This window comes from Echinops telfairi, unplaced genomic scaffold, assembly GCF_000313985.2.
Source record: "Echinops telfairi isolate 266 unplaced genomic scaffold, ASM31398v2 ScPeMD7_7400;HRSCAF=8409, whole genome shotgun sequence".
In the NCBI taxonomy this organism is placed as follows: domain Eukaryota; kingdom Metazoa; phylum Chordata; class Mammalia; order Afrosoricida; family Tenrecidae; genus Echinops; species Echinops telfairi.
Genome location: NW_022111300.1, coordinates 34,818,732 through 34,837,386, shown reverse-complemented (window position 1 = coordinate 34,837,386; position 18,655 = coordinate 34,818,732). Strand labels below are relative to the sequence as shown.

At 40.6% G+C, this 18,655-nt stretch overlaps 1 protein-coding gene across 2 annotated transcripts in view; it reads left to right on the top strand.

Moving 5' to 3' along the window:
• SMAD2 (SMAD family member 2) overlaps positions 1-18,655 on the top strand; it is a 50,882-nt gene that overhangs the window by 25,362 nt on the left and 6,865 nt on the right. Inside the window, exons 2-9 of one of the 2 annotated variants that reach the window (XM_004702973.2) lie at positions 2,345-2,434; positions 3,474-3,667; positions 4,546-4,680; positions 8,188-8,262; positions 13,136-13,189; positions 14,491-14,703; positions 17,700-17,837; positions 18,033-18,177. In XM_004702973.2, the coding sequence (XP_004703030.1) occupies positions 2,345-2,434; positions 3,474-3,667; positions 4,546-4,680; positions 8,188-8,262; positions 13,136-13,189; positions 14,491-14,703; positions 17,700-17,837; positions 18,033-18,177 (1,044 nt within the window). The remainder of the gene's footprint in view (positions 1-2,344; positions 2,435-3,473; positions 3,668-4,545; positions 4,681-8,187; positions 8,263-13,135; positions 13,190-14,490; positions 14,704-17,699; positions 17,838-18,032; positions 18,178-18,655) is intronic. The other variant, XM_004702975.3, reaches the window with a different exon arrangement.

Sequence of the window (18,655 nt, the reverse complement as noted above, 5' to 3'; positions counted from 1 at the left end):
GTTACTGAGATTACTCTGATTTCTGAATTGTTCATAGTCCACTTAAGTCTGTCAGGTATTTTAAAACTGTTTGTAGGTACATACAGGATTATCTTGTGATTTTTTTTTTTTTTTTTAATTTTTTTTCTTCAGGTGAATATAGCTGATTAATATTTTTATTTTTGAAGTCTTATTTCAGAAGTTATCTCCCCTTTTATAGTGAAGTAGTATTTGGTAGACATTTCTCATTCTGTATTCATTCTGACAAATCTCTGTCCTTTAGCATGAGTGTTTGATGGATTTACATTCAGTATTACAGTTTTATGCAGGAAGTATTCATAAATGAGAGAAGTGAGGCTTACACACATGAAATTAATGGCAGCAGTAGGACAGTGGTTGAATATGTTAGAATATGTTCTCAGTCACCACTTACTCTTTTCTGATTCCTTCCAAGGTTTGAATAAGAGACAGCATGTGCTCCTTATGACCTCACGTATTCTGGTTCTCTTGTTAGTCCCAGAGTTTCTTGAGTGAAATGTTCTTACTCTTGTCTTAAAAGCAGAATAAATAGCCTCTTGATAGAGAGTTTTGTTAAAACATTAGGTTTAACTTAGCCCTAAGATGTAAATAACGTGCTGTTTCTCATAGATAATTGATAAACATTTTGAAATAAAAACATTTTATGTCATGAAAATAAAGAAAAGGTCTTCGTTATCTTCTAGTTTCTTGGCTCTTTCTGACTTTTGTGGTATGGTAAGTGAAAGATGAACTGTAGCTTAAAAACTGGTTTATAAAAATATCTCAAGGACGTGCTAGAAGGTTTCTAAACAGGCCTTTAAAAACTCATTAGTATTATAAGCAACTGTTCCTAAAGCAAAAGCAAGGCCGGCAAGTCTATTCTGACTCACGGTGACCCCTCGGAAGAATGGAAGTGTTGGCTGGGCTTCTGAGAGAGCAGACGGCTTTATCTTCGCCCGCAGCTGGTAGGCTCTGTCTGCCGACCTCCTGGGCAGCAGCCGGGTGCTTAGTCCACTGCACTGCCAGGGCTCATCCCTCTCACCTGCCTGCACTTTCCCTCCTTGTTTGAAAGCTTGGTTCAGTCAGATCGCGAGCAGTTTATGCATTTGGCATTTAATTGGTTGTTGCTTTCATTTTCAGACTTTTAAAAAATGTCCCCTCCCTCTTTGAAATTCTGGTAATATATGAGAAATGTAACTGAGTTTCAGAGAAATTATCTTTTAACATTTGGGGGAGTGTCCATGAATATGTACATTTATTTATTTATTATTAATCATTTTATTGGGGGTCTCTAATAAATCTTACAACGATCCATCATTCAGTTGTATTAAACACACGTGCATATGTTTCCATCAACATTTCCAAAACATTTTCTTTCTACTTAAGCCCTTGGTATCTGCTCTTTTTCCCCTACCCTCCCACCCTTGTGAATCCTTGACCAATTATACATGATTGTTCTTTTTAACTCTTAAGAATTACAAACGATCTGAAATATCTGGGGTGTCCAAAGTGCCTTTGCAAGTTGCCTTGAAGTTTTCTCTTCCCTTCTCCCAGAGGCTAGAAGTTACTTTGAAATGGGATCACTGCAGGAAAAGTTGGGAGACTTATTTTCAGGGTTACCCATGTTTGGGAAAGAAATGTGGAAGAAAAATGTTGAGGTCTTTTGGTCTTGGTTTTTCAGTTGTTACTGATTATAAATGTATCTATTCTCACATTGTAAGTTTTATTTTAGGAAATTAACTACTTTTACATATTTTGTTTAATCCGCAATTTTTAAAACCTTTAAATAGTTTTTCTGTATTATAATGATTACACCATACTTGTTGTCCTTTTTCTGATGAACAATAATGATGACTTTCTGATAAAATTATGTATGTAAGTAACTTGCCCAAATAAACCAAAAACCTTAACTGCACGTCTATATCTAGTTTAAGTTGATTTTTTTTAAAAGCAAAAAAACTGGGTTTTTATACTGAAAAAGCTGGGTTTAATAAGTGAAACTCTGTTATTACATCTGACAACCTGGGTGTTTGTTAGTGCTTTTGTTTCCAGGAGAGGAAATTGGACAGGGCATGATAGCTCTGATTTCATTAGCCAGAGAACATTGGTGTTCACATTTTAAAAACATAATCATAACTTACTTAGAGTCACATGTTCCATTTTATTGGCTTCCTTCATATAGAAAATATAGTTAGTAGCACCACGAAATGTCTGTGGAAAAGCGAAGCAGTGTATATTTTCTGGGTGAAGGAAGTATTCTGTACATTTTCCATGTTTACATCATGGTATTTTGAATAACCATGCTTCCATGTTCACATCAATTTTTTGTTTTTCAATTTATGCACAGCACTTGCTCTGAAATTTGGGGACTGAGTACACCAAATACGCTAGATCAGTGGGACACAACAGGCCTTTACAGCTTCTCTGAACAAACCAGGTGAATATTCTGCCCTCGCTCCCACCCTGGAGCCTGTGGGAGGGGGGGTTTGGAGGATCTCCAGTGGGTTGCTTAGTATCATTTCTGCCTAAGATGTTTCCTTTATGTAAATTATGGCATAGCATGTAAAATAGCTGCTTGCCAGTATTAAAATTATATAAAATGTTTCAGCCGATGTTTTGATCCATGAAATTCTTATTTTGAGTCTTTAAATCACTGCTTCTCCTAAAGAACAGGACCTTTGATAACTGTACACTCCGTTTGAGACTCGATTATGGCCTCTTACTGGCCTTTTTAAGAAGTACTTAACGTATCCAGTTTGCTCTAAATTTCTTGCTGTTATCTAAATCTCATCCTCTGTGCACTAATACATATATGACGTTAGCTACTGAGCCCCTTCTGTCACAGTTGATGCTAGGCTAACTTGTTTTCACGTTATCCTTTTTTCCTTCATCATCTTTTTTTCTCTTTTTGAGCACGTCTGTGTTTGTCCATTGCATCTCATCCTAGTCGTTGCCATCTGCACTTACGTGTGAGCCACATTAGTAGACCTCAGGACTGCAAACAGTCACAGCTGGGTAGTGCGTTACATTTGAACCGAGCAAGCTGTTGTCACGTCATTGTTGGTATTTGCCATTCTTTACATTAGTTCCTTTTTTTGATAATTCAGCCACCCGCAGTTAATGCCCTTAAAAAGCTTCTCTAAGTCAGAGTTCGATTTACTAAAATAGAAGTTACCAAAATCGTTTTTCAAGTCTTAGCTGCATACTCTTCTCCAAACCAGCTTTTTTCCCCAGTGGTTAGCCATTCATTGACATTGAGTCCCCTACCTAGCATATTGACAGAAGCTTCTGCGAGCTCGGCTGCTTGTTTTTAGCTGAGACCCATTAAACAGTACACGTCCCCCTTTATTTTCCCTCAGACTAACTGAATGTCTGTCACTCCTTCCCTTCGGCTCTTCGTGTATGATGTGTAACCCATTGGGCTACACGCATGGTTGTTACAGCTCCCTTTTCTCTCTCCCTCTTTGCCCCTCTAGGTCTCTCGATGGTCGCCTTCAGGTGTCTCATCGAAAAGGATTGCCACATGTCATCTACTGCCGCTTATGGCGCTGGCCGGATCTTCACAGCCATCACGAACTCAAAGCAATCGAAAACTGCGAATATGCTTTTCATCTTAAAAAGGATGAAGTGTGTGTGAACCCTTACCACTATCAAAGAGTTGAGACACCAGGTAGGGACATTGTAGTTTAGGTTTAAGTGTATCTTGAGTACTCTCATGATGTATAGAAATTTCACTGTAAAATTCAAACAAGGCAGCTTCAATTCAGTACATTAATTGGTGGTAATTAACACATTTTTATTTAGATGGATTTTTTTAATAGAAAAACTTAGAAGATGTTTCTATTCACACTACTTACAAGATATGTATCCAGGAAATACTGATGCTACAGATCTGTCATCTGGAACTGAACTGACAGCCCCCTGTGCTGTGTCCATGCTGGAGCTGTCTCTGAGCCTCTGCCCTCTGGATGCTTTTAGAAGCACTTGAATGATGTCATTGGTTTATAAGCAGTTTAGTAGAGTGGACAGCAAGATACGGTTTGCTTAAACACGGTTTTAATGTATATATACCTGGTTTTTACAAATTCAGGCAAGTCTTTAATTTCTTCAACTTTTCCCAAGGTGGATAGGCTTAGGAACTTTTATGGTAATATAATATTGCCAGGTATACATTGTCCTGAAAAATCTGAAATGCATGTGCCCATCTCCTAGTACTAGCATAACATTAACAAGTAGACTCAAAGTCATTGCTGCCCGCTTGCTTCTGACCCAGGGTGACCCTGGTGAGTGGGGTGGAGGCGGGGAGGGGTGGCGCTTTGTTCAGAGAGAGTTTCGGTGGTGGGCTTTTTGAAAGAAAGTGGGTGGACTCAAGTCTCCTACCATTCACTTAGCTTGTTCACTGTTTGGACCACTGAGGGCTTGACTCCAGAGGGACGGAGATGTTAAAAATTAGCCTTTTTGTTTTGTTTTAGGTTTTTCTTTCATTGTGATGAAAACTTCTCTTGCTCCTTTCGTTGCTGTTAACTATGATTTATTTTGCTCTTTCAGTTCTGCCTCCAGTGTTGGTGCCACGGCACACTGAGATCTTAACAGAACTCCCGCCTCTGGATGACTACACCCACTCCATTCCAGAAAACACTAATTTCCCAGCAGGCATTGAGCCACAGAGTAATTACATCCCAGGTACTTGTTTGCCTTCTGAGCTTGGGTAGACACCAGTGTTGTTCCTAAATGTTCACGTCTTAGTGAATTGAAGGTTTGCTTTTTTCTAAAACGCTGGCTGGAGAAGAGAAGAATCTGACTTGTTGGCTGCTGCTTTGTGGAAGGAATTTGCATAGTGCTTTGACCGTTTTTTTGCCCTGATGAAAGTGGTTTCATTTTCGTTTGCGGTGGCTTTAATCAAGCTGCTGTGAAGAGCAGAAAAGAAAATACCTAAGTGAGTTTGTCTTAGGTGTCGATGCTGAAAGACATACAGCATGTAAGCCAAGCTTGTGGTACAGGGAAAGGGTTGCTGAAGCACAGGTCACATCAGGTGGACCAATGGCTGCCTCTCTCGGATGGTTTGCTTCTGTTTCAGGGAAAAGTAGTGTTTCCACAGGAGAATCGAATGCAGTGTTGTAGTTCTTTAGGTGTAACCGCACTGAAACATTGAACTGAAGAGCAGGAGACCTCTTTTTCTACTTCTGTTACATCTGGGCGCCAGTAATTACTGATAAGAAAAATGATTATTTTGACTAGCTGGTTCTGAGATACCGCCTCAAACTCCAGCATTGTGTGATCCAGTTAGTATTCCATGATTTAGTAGCTGCCCATTTAGTTTTCACTATTTTTAGAAGAACCAACCAATATTTTCTTTGTGTGGCTCTCTTTTTGCTGTTTTTTTCCTAATAGAAACTAAGGGGGGGGTAAGAGTAGTAGGACAAAGATTCAAGTATAAGTTGTATTTTTTGTTATTGTCAATGTTTCCTCTCCCATTCAGGTTTTTAAAATGCATCAGAAAATATGTAAGAAACTAAGATTTTTAAGTGCTTAAGAACTATTATTTCTTTTCATATGTTCCCTTGTAGAAATAATGTTTTGCTTACGGAAGATGATTTTACAAACTGGAAAAGAAGATATATAATTTTTAAAGTAGCTAATGTGACAGATAATCTGTGGTTTCTGGTCGATTTAATGTGCATTTCTCAGATGATAATTTTATGCCCAACGAGGCTGCCCTTTGAGAAGTTAAGAGGAAAGGTGTGGGAGGCAGGAAGCAGGACTGCAGACCAAGGAAAGCATTTCTGAGGTAGAAGCTGTTGGCCTTCCCCCAGTGAGTTACGTGTGTGTGCAGTGTGGGGAGCGGGCATGTGGGTATCTTTGAAGTGGGCGTTTTATTGTTGTTACTGGGTGCTGAAGAGTCATTCCGACTCAGAGCAACCATATGTACAACAGAGTGAAACACCACCTGTTCCTGCACCATCCTCACAGTTACTGTTCTACGTGAACCCATGGTTGCAGACACCGTGTCAGTCCATTTCCTTGCGGGGCTCCCTCTTCTTGCTGCCCCTCCGCTTTAATAAACACGACGTGCTTCTCCCGGCACTGGTCCCGCTTGACCACATGTGCAGGATTCGTGAGACAGAGTCTTACCCGTGTCACGTGCAAGGAGCAGTCTGGCTGTACTTCTTCCAAGATGGGAGTGTGTGTTCTTTGGGCAGTCCATGGGACTCTCAGTGTTTCCAGCAGCATCAGGATGGAAACGCATCGATTCTTTTGTGGCCTCCCTTATTCAAAACCCAGCTTTCACATGCATGTGACGCAGCTGAAAGTGCCATGCTTGCTTGAGTCTGGTGCGACTGAATCCTCAAGGTGACATCCTTGTTGCTCAACACGTTAAAGAGGTCTTGTGCAGATTTACCCCAGACAAGGTGGGAATTCATATTATACTGTGACAGCATACGGTATACTTACAAGTGTAAGTGTACAGGCTTGTAAGGCATGCCCAGTAATTATTTGGAAGGTTGTCAATCGAATGTTTAATGGTGTGTACTTGTGGAAATGTTTGTGCAGGATTTTTCTTTCTTTAATCCTTTATGTGTGTAGGTTTGAGTATTTTATAAAATGAAATTTCAAAAGTTGATTATACCTATTTGCTTTTCTGGACAATTTAGCTAATCACAATGATGGACAGAAGGTTTTGACATACTATACATAACGCAGCTATGAAAACTTCCGGTTTTTATGTAATAAAGTTCATAACCCACCAGAGCTAACAGGTTAAACAGTTTATAATGTGTCAGCGTAGTTGTGCACGCTGACTAGACAACGAGACTTCAGGGTCTGTCGTCTTTCATTTCAGAAGAAATGTTAACGTTTTCTCCAAAATGTTAATAGTATTGTTTTGTTTTATAAATAAATAATAATAGAGAAAAGCTAAAGAAGGACATTAGGATAACCTGGTTCTATTTAATTGTATTAATGTTAGCCTTAAAAACCGTGCTCGGGGATATGCATTACAATTCTTATTTCTGTGTGCTTTATTGTTTAACTATGTGAAAGTAGTTTATGCACAGATTTTCAGTATTGAAAGCTTTAGTACTTAAAATGGTACAGCCACTGTGGAAAAAAATAGTTGCCCCCAAACCAAACTAAACTCGTTGCCATTGAGTTGCTTCTGGCTCATGGCAACCCTAGAGGCAGAGTACAACCACGCCTGGGGGTCTGCAAGACGATAACCTGTTCTCCCCTAGGGATGCTGGGAGGGTGTGGTTAGCAGCCCAGTCAGTGCATGCATAACCCACAACATCCCCAGGACGCCTTCTGAAGGAGTGGACAGTTCCTCCGAAAGTTAAACATAGAATGAACATCATCCAGCAATTTTCCTAGATGTATGCCCCAAAGATGCGAAAGCAAGGACTGTAGCAGGAACGAGTGCCCCCGCGTTCATGGCGCGGCATTCGTAGTAGACTAATGGAAGCAGCCCAGTGGTCCAGTAGCAGATGAATGCATAAACAGAATGGGCTGGTACTCGGCCAGATAGAGAAATTACGTACTGTACACACCAGAACATGTATGAACCTTGAAAACAGGTTGAGTTAAATAGGGCCCCTTTTTTAATGCTGGGCTATAGAGAAGCAAAACCAGTGATATGTGGTTTTGAGGAAGAACTTTAGAAATTCATAGGAAAAATATAGTTAGGAGATGCAGGCTAAACTAGTCCTGAACCATTTTACCTTCCTTTGCCTTGTAAACATAGTGTAGCCTGTTGCATGTATCATTCTCATAATCTGAAACCACGTGTGTGTTGTGTGTCCTTTAATCATCTAAGTACCCACGGCGAAGTCCATCAGTGTAAGGAAGCATTGGAGGCCCTGATGCTTTGAAGTGTACTGATTCAGAACTGAGGCGTCTTTGAAGCTGTACTTTGGCTCTTACCCCAGAAAACGTACATCTGGGAATTAGCCAGTGAATGTGAACGATTTTAGGAAGGTATGCTCAGAGAGTTTGATTGTATTGTAAGGAGGTCTTAAGGCTTGGCCTGTAAGATGCCGATTAGACCACCAGAATCCGAAGCTCTTAAGTGTACAAGACTTAAAAATATATAACAATGTATAATGTCCTTATTTTTTATTGGGATGTTTAGAGGATTCTGTCTTTGGGAGAAAAATGGTGAGATTAATTTTACTTTTCTTGTTTTAAACTTTGTAGAAACACCACCTCCTGGGTATATTAGTGAAGATGGAGAAACAAGTGACCAACAGTTGAACCAAAGTATGGACACAGGTAAAATATTCTGACTCCTTAGTAATTAGACATGTCTTGCTTTACCATTCCAGTTCATTGTAGAGAAACATTCAAACAGAAACCACAAAACCTTAATCTTCTGTCTTGATCTCTTATCTCCTAATCACTCATCCATAAAGCCCATTAGCCATTGTGATTACTGCATGTTCTAATTGAAAAACAATAGCAAATGCTATTCTGTGGGATAATGGTTAGAGCTTTCTCTTTAGAGTAAATGAAGAATTGAGAACACAGAATGACTATTTCTATTTAAGTATATTTCAATTTAAGGTCTTAGTTATTCTAGTAATAGATGTTTCTTTTGGCTCAAAGACCATAATTAGCCCAAAGACATGTTTTCGTAATAGTTTTAAACTAAGGGATGTGCACCAGCTTTTCACTGCTCCTTGAACTTGTTGATGAGTTCTAAATTACAGATGTCTTTCATAAATATCTTTCACCATTTGTTGACAGGATTGTCCTTTCTCCATTAAAATGCCTTTTTCTCCTTTATTGAGAACAAAGTACATATGTAGGTGTAACTTTTGGTTTGCTGTGAAGCCCCTTTTAATGAGTTCTTCATTTCAGATTTTTCTGTATTTCTGTTTGGCAATCTCCATTTAACCGTCTTTACTTGCTAATTCTGGTGCCTGGTTCATATGTAGATCTGCTTCCACTGATTATTTGTTTTCTTGATGGTGAGTCAGTTTCCCTACTTTGTCATTGGACACCAGACGTTGTGTGTGAAATACAGGAGAGGGTGATCTTTTCCCTGAGAAGGACCCTGGCTGCCAAGTTGGTTGAGGTCCAGTCTGTGAGGTCGTGAGGAGTGTGGACCTGAGTGGATAGGTGGTGACTCATTGCTTTAGTTCTGTCAGATCACTTCATCTTTCTGGAAGGTATAGCTATGAGTCTTGTGAGATAGCAAGGTACCTCGCGACTCTTCAGACCGGCCCCAAACTCATTGATGCTGCCATGCGTGCAGCTGCAGACCTGTAGATCAGAGTTGGCTGGTGAAGCTTTCTGATGGGGGCTTCTCAGAGCCTCATTGCCAGTATGCCCCCAGCCCCGACCATGTCAGTTGTTTCTCCTGTGGCAACTCCTCTCCTTAGCTTGTATGTGCCCTGGCTTGGCACACTGAGCCCCTGGTGGTACAGTGTGTTAACCATTGGGCTGTGGACCACAAGGTCAGTGGTTTGAGCCCACCACACTTTCCTCAGGAGAAAGATGAGTCTGTCTGCTCCTGTAAGGATTTGCAGTCTTGGAAATTCTGTGGAGCAGGTTCCCCCTGACCTATAGGGGCAGAATCAACTTAATGGCAATACATTTGCCGTTTGAGTAGCACATGCTCCCAGGGAGACCAGTATGACTCTCTGCTGACCCAGAGTTCATCCCTCTGGGTAAATTAGTAAATTTGTAATGATTTGTACCCACAGCTCTCGGATAAACTTTTTCAAAACATTAGGTTGGTTGTTGTGGTTTTATTTTGTATTCTGATAGTAAGGGCTTTACCAGTCTATTTTCTAACCATACATTAAGAGTTCTGTTTTGAAAAACCAGAAAAGAAACTCTTCCTTCTCATGTAGAATAAAATTTGTGCTCACAGAAAATATGGAATTGTATACAGCATAAAGAAATAAGAAAAACGATCATAAATTGTATGTTTTTAAACTTCAATTGCCATACATGCGTCTTCCACTCTTTTTGCAGATTCCTTTATAGACACGTTGCATGTAATGTTATATCCTATTTTCTCATAGCCTCATATTTTTGCCACTCTTCTAAGCCAAATAAAAAATTGAAGAGTATTGTACAGGTAAAATTTTGAAGTACACAAGAAATGGATGTTCATTGTAAGAATTAGAAGAGTTGGGTGAGGGGAAAAAATGTAAGCACTACATGTAATTTTATCACTTAGTAGTAATTATCGTTTTGCTTTGAGAGGGTTGCCCATTTATCTAACAAAACCTTGCAATGCAATTTGTGTCACAGAAAAATAAGTAGAAAGTGACAGAAGGATTCACGCCTAGCATCGGGCTCTGCGTAGCCTTTCTTGCTACTGCTCTAGATGGCCCCTGGCTGCTTTCGGATGGCAGTTGGAAATGGAGATTGATTTCTTGGGCAGGCGATTGCATAGGGTTGAAACGGAAGGCAGAACCCAGCCTGATTCTCAGTTTTCTGGAAGGTCTGTGAAAACGATTGGTCTGTACCTTAGATACTGTACATTAGATATTGTAAAGCATATAGCTAAAGCCATTTTGGGAACAGTGCTTTTAGTCCTCTGGAGTATTACTAGTGAAAGCAAGGGAGACAGTTGTATATGACTTCGGGTCTTTAGCCCTTTACTCTGTGCACGTTTTCAAAGTTATTCTTATTTTTAGTTTGAATTGTGTTTTTTGTTGGGTTAGTGTGCTAGAACGTAGAGGGCAATATCTATTTCTTTATTAATTTTCTTAGTAAACTTACTTTTAACTCTTACCTCATTTCCATTTGAAGTACACACTTAATGTAAATATGAAACCCTACAACTTCTAAGATACGACACTAAGGTTTTTTTTTTTAGTAAGAAATATATACAACAAAGATGTAGGAGGAAAAACCGATACATTGTAATAAATAATATTTAAAATGTTACCTGCAAAGATAGACCCCAACAGACCAAGAACCCGTGAGAAACACTTGGAAATGAATGATGTACTTCTGATTTCTGTATTTAAAACTTCTTCCAGTAAGTCAGGAGGAAGAAGACACGAATGGCAGTAGAAAGATGGAAAGAGGAGTAGCACGCACGGCTTACAATGAGCACAGCACGGTCACAAGTGTCAGCCACATTGAGAATGTGCACAGTGAGGGGACAGGGGCCACTAGCTTGCAGGTTGTGGAGGGGATGAAACACTTTGGGAAGGCACGGTGGCACATAAAAGAATTTCACACATTCTTTTTGCTATAACATTTCATCGTTGGAAAACTTGTCCTATGAATGTATATGAACTGTGTCCACAGATACATTCACGAAGGACACATTTATTCTCCGTGTTTTAGCTGCTAGTAACAGAAACCGCTGACCCAAACAGGAGTTAAGAGCGAGGATGTTATTACGTCTCATAACTGGAAGTCTCATGGCTGCCAGACTTCAATAGCACCATTTATATATGAATAATTAATAGATTATAAATTTCTTGGCCCCTGAATTAAAGAAAATGTTTTCTAAAAGCTTTTGTTACCTAATAGTGTAATTATTTTATGTATGATCATGATGAACTTTTATTTTTAAAATAATCTACAGTTTAATTTTTTACCATATTCAACCAATTTTTGACAAGTCTGTACCAACTAGGACACCCCCCCACCCCCGCCGACTTTCTGGTCATTTCTGATAAGTATTTAATAGACAACTGTTTTGAAATATGAATAACTCTAATTAAAAGATAGGAATAGTTGGACAACTGCCTCCATTTTGAATAGTGGCTTTGTTTATTTTATATCTACTTCAGGAAACAGAGTTTTAGTTCATTGTTCTAAATATATTTTGACCTTTCTTAATTGTACCTGTTGTGACTTGCCAACAGATTTGTCAAACTTAGGAGCAAAAATAAACAAGCACCGTAAAGAACTTACCCGTACAGTGAAAGACTGTTGTGCCTTCTAAAAGAATAATTCTCGCCTGTTCGCCTTCTGATTTATCTGTTTTTTTGGTCACTGCCATTCGACCTTGGTTGCTTTTTATTTTAGCTCATGGTCATAATGGTGTGTGTCTTCATGGTCTGATTGTTTCCTCTTTTTCCTTGGTTTATTTGTTTATGCTATTTCTGCCCTATTTTCTTGATTGGACTAGCCTATTTATCCCAAACTGGACAGAATAGGTCACTGTTTAAGAAAATATAATTTTTTAGAAACTTTTTGCAAAAGCTCGAGCTGTCTCAACAGTCAACATTTATCATGTAGACAGTCAACATTTATATTTAATAATGGTACATGATTCGAATTATGACTAAGCAGTCTTAAGACAGATGATCAAATGTTCGCAACTGTCCCAGGAAAGGGCTAGTAACTCTAATGCATAAAGAGCCTCCTACAAAAGAGCAGACGATTCACAGAGATGCTTTGCTCTTTAAGTCGATGATAGCTCACAGCGATCCTGTAGGACATTGTAAAACTCCTCCCTGATATTTCTACAGTTTTCCATCCTTATGAGAGCAGAGAGCTTCACCACTCTCCCTAGGAGAAGCTGGTGCATTTGCACTTTGTCGTTTGCATCCCATCCCTTGATTCACCTGCTGCTTCAGATATATTTTGACCTTTCATATCATTAAAACCCCATTTATTAAGAGATCCTGATTTCGCCTGCATGCAATAATGCTGTGAGCATCCCTGTACCACTCACGTTCCCGAGGGAGTATAAACTGGTACCACCCTTGTGGGTGACTCGCAAAATCTACCAAAATTGCAGGTGCACAAACCTTTTGATCTGGCAGGTCCTCTTTTAGTAGTTTATCCTGCACACATGCTTGAAAGTTGGTGGAACTGGCAGTTTGTCTGTCCAGGATTGTTTCTTGGGGCAGACAACTGGAAGGTGGAGTCCAGACTGTCACACGCTGCAGTTACAAAGTAAGCAAGAAACATACAGGATGCACATGGTGTGGTGGCGGAAGGGGTGCAGAAGGCTGGGCTCTCTAGGCCCTTCCACACCTTTCAGTTACCGAAGCCTCCAAAATTAAAATACACTGGAATTCTCTGGATTTTAGATGATCTGTTTTCTACCGTGTCAACTAAGGATCATCAGTTATAATGAAGCACCACCAACTTCATTATGTGGTCAGACTTTCTGGAGCTACGGCAACCTTGATCATGAAATCTAACCCTTTTGTTCCAGGCTCTCCAGCGGAGCTGTCTCCCTCGGCTCTGTCCCCCGTCAATCATAGCTTGGGTAAGTTGCGCACACACGCTATTTCTGTGACTGTTTGTACCACTGCGTCCTTTACGTCATGAAAGATTCCCCCTGGCGGTTATTTTCAAATACACGAGAGAAGACTTCCAATGAATAGTGAGATAATGGCTCACATGGCTTAAATTATTGTTTTTCCCAAAGATACTAATAAATGTCGGTGCTACTGAAACTTCTACTGGCATGTAGGAGAGCAAGAAACCAGTGAATATTTTTTTAAGCTTTTGAAAATCACATTCTTTATCAGTGGAAAATTTTTGTCCTAATTTGCTCTATATTGACACAGGTGTATTCATTTTATGGTATGTTTTTGTAACAATTCTTAATGTAAGAGGTATATGTATAACTGTAAATATAAAATATGCAAATATAAAGATATAACACACGAGCAGATGTTTATATTAAGGGACCTATACTTTGATTATTATGTATATGTACGTTTTTTGTATACATTTCTGTGTGCCTATGTTCATTTTTGTACTTTATTCTTGTCCCTCATTTTACTTTAGTTATTTCACAAGTCCTTTGAGATTGAAATGTCTGGAATTTCTTTTACAAGCTTGTCGATTTTCTTTCTTTATGACATTCTCTACAATGTATTTTATTCTGTAATTACAGAAATTACATAAACGTCATCATAGTTTTCCCATGATGTATGTAAACTGTTCCCATTTTTTATTTCCACCTGCAAAAACTCTCCTTGTTGTGCTGTTTTCTGATTCTTAAAGTATGTGAGGGCTTTCTATTTTCTGAATTGGGGTAACACCTAGAATCTCCTGTTAAAATAGACAAATGTTACAAATGTGTCATATTTTGTATCCTCTTATTCTAATACAGAATTTTTTTATTTTTGTGGTTTTTGACTCATTTCTCTCACTCTATTCTTTGTCCCAGCCGGATTCCAATTTATTTTTTCCAAAATAGCTGTATCCTGTGATTTAGAAATTCATAACGTTAGGCGAAGTAGCCCATTGGTTCACGTTGCCTACGGTGATTTGATATTTGAACAGGTTCTGGACTATACCTACAGGCCGAGCAAGTGGTCTGTTGTAAAGTCTAGAAAAGATGTTTGATGATTGGATGACATGCTGAGATGGGGAAATTTGAAGCGCTGAAGCTGTGGTGTGACCTGTGAACACGAGTCCGTGATGCAGATGTTAAGTGCACTTCCTGTGCTGTTGTCCTTTAGACGGGCACAGAGCACGTGACAATATTTTCTCTGTTCTTGGCTTGAGTTGTTCACACAACTTTTTTTTTTAAATGCTTTTCTGTCTTATTTTCAGATTTGCAACCAGTTACTTACTCAGAGCCTGCATTTTGGTGTTCCATAGCGTATTATGAGTTAAACCAGAGGGTTGGAGAGACCTTCCATGCCTCACAGCCCTCACTCACTGTAGATGGCTTTACAGACCCTTCCAACTCGGAGAGGTTCTGCTTAGGGTTACTCTCCAACGTCAACCGAAATGCTACCGTAGAAATGACAAGAAGGCATATAGGTACGTTCCCTTTCCCTTGTGTGAGTCAAACATTGGTGGGCTGCTGTGTGTTTCTGCTAGCCATTTCCCCAGATGATCCTGTCTGCACTTTTGAGCCTAGTGCCATGCACTCAGATGTGTGTGGGCATGTTGAGGTGTTGCCCCAGCCAGAGATGTTCTGCAGGCAATCAATCCCGTCTTCTCTCCCTGTCAGCTGAATTTTCGCGATCCAGTGAAGTGCCCAGGCTTCACTGCTCTTAGTAGATCCTGGCGCCCCTAAGTCCTTAAATCCGCACCTTCAACCTATCCTTCAGTATGGAAGGTCCTTTACTGGTCACAGAATTGCCTTGTGCCAATTTGGGAGTAAACATACAAACAAAGTAAGAAAACTTTTTTTGCTTTGTTTTCTGTCACCTGGGTTGTTACCGATCACTCCCACCCCCTCTTTAGTTAACTAATCCTTGTCAATCAACTCTAACTTTAATCTGAGGTAAGTTGCCTAACAGGAGAAGAATTACTATATAACATCATTTAAAAGATCATCAAAGTGATCTCAAAAATCAAATGATGGGGGTTGGGCGGGGCCTGCTCTGGGAGTCCCTGCGGCATTTGTGTTCCCTCGGCTCGGTCAGCACTGTTTTCCGAACGATACCAAGATGTGTGCATTTGTGCATCTTTTCACTTGGACTTTCTTGAGTGGAAAGTGAGGTATTTCTTGAGGCCACCTGATATAGGGGTTTGCAAGAGACTGTATGGAGAAGCTGATACAGAGAACCCAGCCCTCCACCATGAAGCCAGACAGACAGTGACTGAAGAAATTTCCCAAAGTGGGAAACATTATCTTCCTTCTCAGTTTTACTTATGTCTATTTTGTGTGTGGAAAATACATTTGTTTTTCATAAGCACACTGTGTATGTCAACGTACGATAGGCTTATTTTGATTTTTGAAGTGAATTGTTAAAAGTAGAGTTTTATATCTTGTGACAAATTCCTGTAGGAAACCTCCACATCCGCGTTCTCAGAAGCTTCTTAACAGAAGTGTGCTTTTGTTCCCTTAATTAGCCATCACCGCACATGAGAAATCCTACTGACCGTGCTTTGAAGGGGCTTTTATGCTGGGGTGGCAGTTTCCTGGGCATGGCCTAGCTGTGGCCCTGCAGAGTGCCAGGGAGTGGGCCAGGTCCCTTGGCTGCATGAGCTCGGAGCTCCCGCATTTTGCTTGATGTGTACGATTTGGAAAACCGCGTTTGAGCAACCCAGCAAGGTCTTTGCAGCCAGTGGCAGCCTTGAGCCAGCCTTCCCTTCCCTCCTCCGTGCTTTAACTTGGGGCTCTGTTGGCAATGTGGGGGACGGGGAGTGTCTTTGTGCTGTCCCTTCTCACTATGAAACCTGTGGTCCCTGTGTTTTCACTTTTGACTTCTAGTTTGTAGACTTGATGCCCAAGTACCTGATTAATGTTTCGGAAATCTTCCATAGTCTTGTAAAACCTGTGGCTTAATATGGTCAGCAGATTCTGTATTTATCTGTTAAGCCTGGCTTGTTGGTTGTTTTATCAGGTTATTTCCCTCTGTGATTGGTGTAACAAATGGCCCAAAACCTAGCAGGCTGAAACCACACAGCCTTATTCTCTCGCAGTCTGTGCATGGGTTGGGAGTGCAGGTCTGGGCTGCCCGGGCTTTCTCTTCAGACTCTCTCCCAAGGATGAAATCCAAGTGTCAGCTGGAATGTGCCCCCTCTGGAGCACGGGGACTCCTCCAAGCTCATGTAGTTGTGACAGAAAATCCACTTCCTGGTGGTTGTGTAGAACCAAGTTCCTCATTTCCTGATTGGCTTTTAGAGGCACAAGTGCCCCTCCATCTTCAAAGCTAGCACCCGAGATGCTCTCCGTCCTTGAATCCTCGCACTCTTGCCTTGAATCACATCCACAAGGATCTGCCCGCCCCTTTTGGAGGGTCTCCTGACTCAGTCGGGCGCTTTAAAGAGAATCCCCCTTTCCTAACTAAGGTCACTTGATGGGGACCTTGCTTACGTCTGCACGATCCCGTAGCAGTGGTGTTGGAATGAGTATCAGAGGACATGTGCACATTCCAGGAAGCGGGAGGACCACACACATCCTCTTGGACTGCCTCTTGCAGTTGGTTTCTTAAAATTCATCTCCCACTCTTGTCTGAGCACACCCCCTACCCCCTTTTTAATGTGCTTCATCTGTCAGAATCCCAAAGCATATTACAATCTTCCACACACAGGCTTTTCTTGTCTAGGGCTTTGTTTGCCGTCATGATAAGCTTTCAAAAGGGGCAATGATTCTAGCCTCTTAGTGTCTGAGCATCTTTTTTTTTTTTTTTACTGTAGCGAGGAGCCTAGTGGTACAGTGGTTGTGTGTTGGATGACTTGCTTACTGGAAGGTCAGGAGTTCAAAAACTACCAGCCACTCTGGGAAAAAGAGGAGACTTTCTACTCTTGTCAAGAGTGACAGGCTCGAAAACCCACAGGAACAGTTCTACCCTGTCCCAGAAGGTTGTCGTGAGCCGGAACCAGCTCGGTGGCAGTGAGTTTTTAGTATCTTTATGGAAATAATATTTTTTGTAATGGAGGCACATTCATCTGAACAATAATTCTTTAAGTTTGATTTGGTTACTTTGACTTAAACATAATTTTTAATATACTATGTGAAATTCTATTACTTCTTTAGATCTAAATGAATATGTAGTCAGGTGGGTATGAAATAGATTCATGACAGGTATGTCTGGGTGGGGGATTTCTGGATTTTAAAAAATTGTACTGTCTTCATCCTTTCCTGTATTGTTTAGATACTTAGGATAAGCACCTGTTTTTACAAATTATATATATATTTTTAAAAGTTCCTTGGCAGCATATAGAAGGAAACATGTTGAGGACGTATTTTGACTGTGGAATTTTGGAAACGCCATCTATGGTTTTAGTTCCCCCAGAGACTCTTCCAAAATCCCGCTGAAAGGGCATGGTAAAAAGACTGATCCCTGTGTCTTTTGTTCTAGGAAGAGGAGTGCGCCTGTATTACATAGGTGGGGAGGTTTTTGCTGAGTGCCTGAGTGACAGTGCGATCTTTGTGCAGAGCCCCAATTGCAACCAGAGGTACAGCTGGCACCCTGCCACCGTGTGTAAGATCCCACCAGGTACGGACACGTCAGTGCTAATGACTTAACCTGTTGCGCCAACTTGCTCACCTTCTCTAGTTGCTGATGATTTTAGGGATCATCCGATGACTTGCATGCTCTTTCTAATATCTGTAGCCCTTTGCAAATTATTGTACAATGGTAGGGTTTTTTACGTTTCTTTTCCTTTATTTACTTCTGTACTTTAATTCATAGGTTGTAATCTCAAGATCTTCAACAACCAGGAGTTTGCTGCTCTTCTGGCTCAGTCTGTTAATCAGGGATTTGAAGCGGTGTACCAGCTCACTAGAATGTGTACCATAAGAATGAGCTTTGTGAAAGGCTGGGGAGCAGAATACCGGTAAGACGTACTTCCTCAACTCTGCCTAGACCTTGCCAAAGAAATGGAATGCCAGGTGAAGAGGTGGAACTTGATTCCATGGTACATGTTGTGTGCCAGCAGGCATGATGCTGTTGTAAGTGTTCTCAGGCTTCCAGCAAGGTTCGGAGCCACGGTGACGGTGTTGGTACCCTTTCTTTCTGAGGTTAAAGCAGGAGAAATGGCCATCGTTCAAAGCCTGTTTCCAAATAGGAATGGACCACGCTGATAACATGTTTAGAGATAGGCTTTGAAAAGTTGACTAGAAGTTGCCCAAGGTGGCCCTATAGGTGGGAGAGAAGATGGGACTGGAAAACATCTTCTTCAAGTCTTAACCTTCTTTGATGATAAAACCCACATCAAACCCACTGTCATCAAATTGGTTACAACTCAGAACAACCTAATACAGGGTTTCCAAGGCTATAAATCTTCTCTCTCTCTCTCTCTCTCTCTCTCTCTC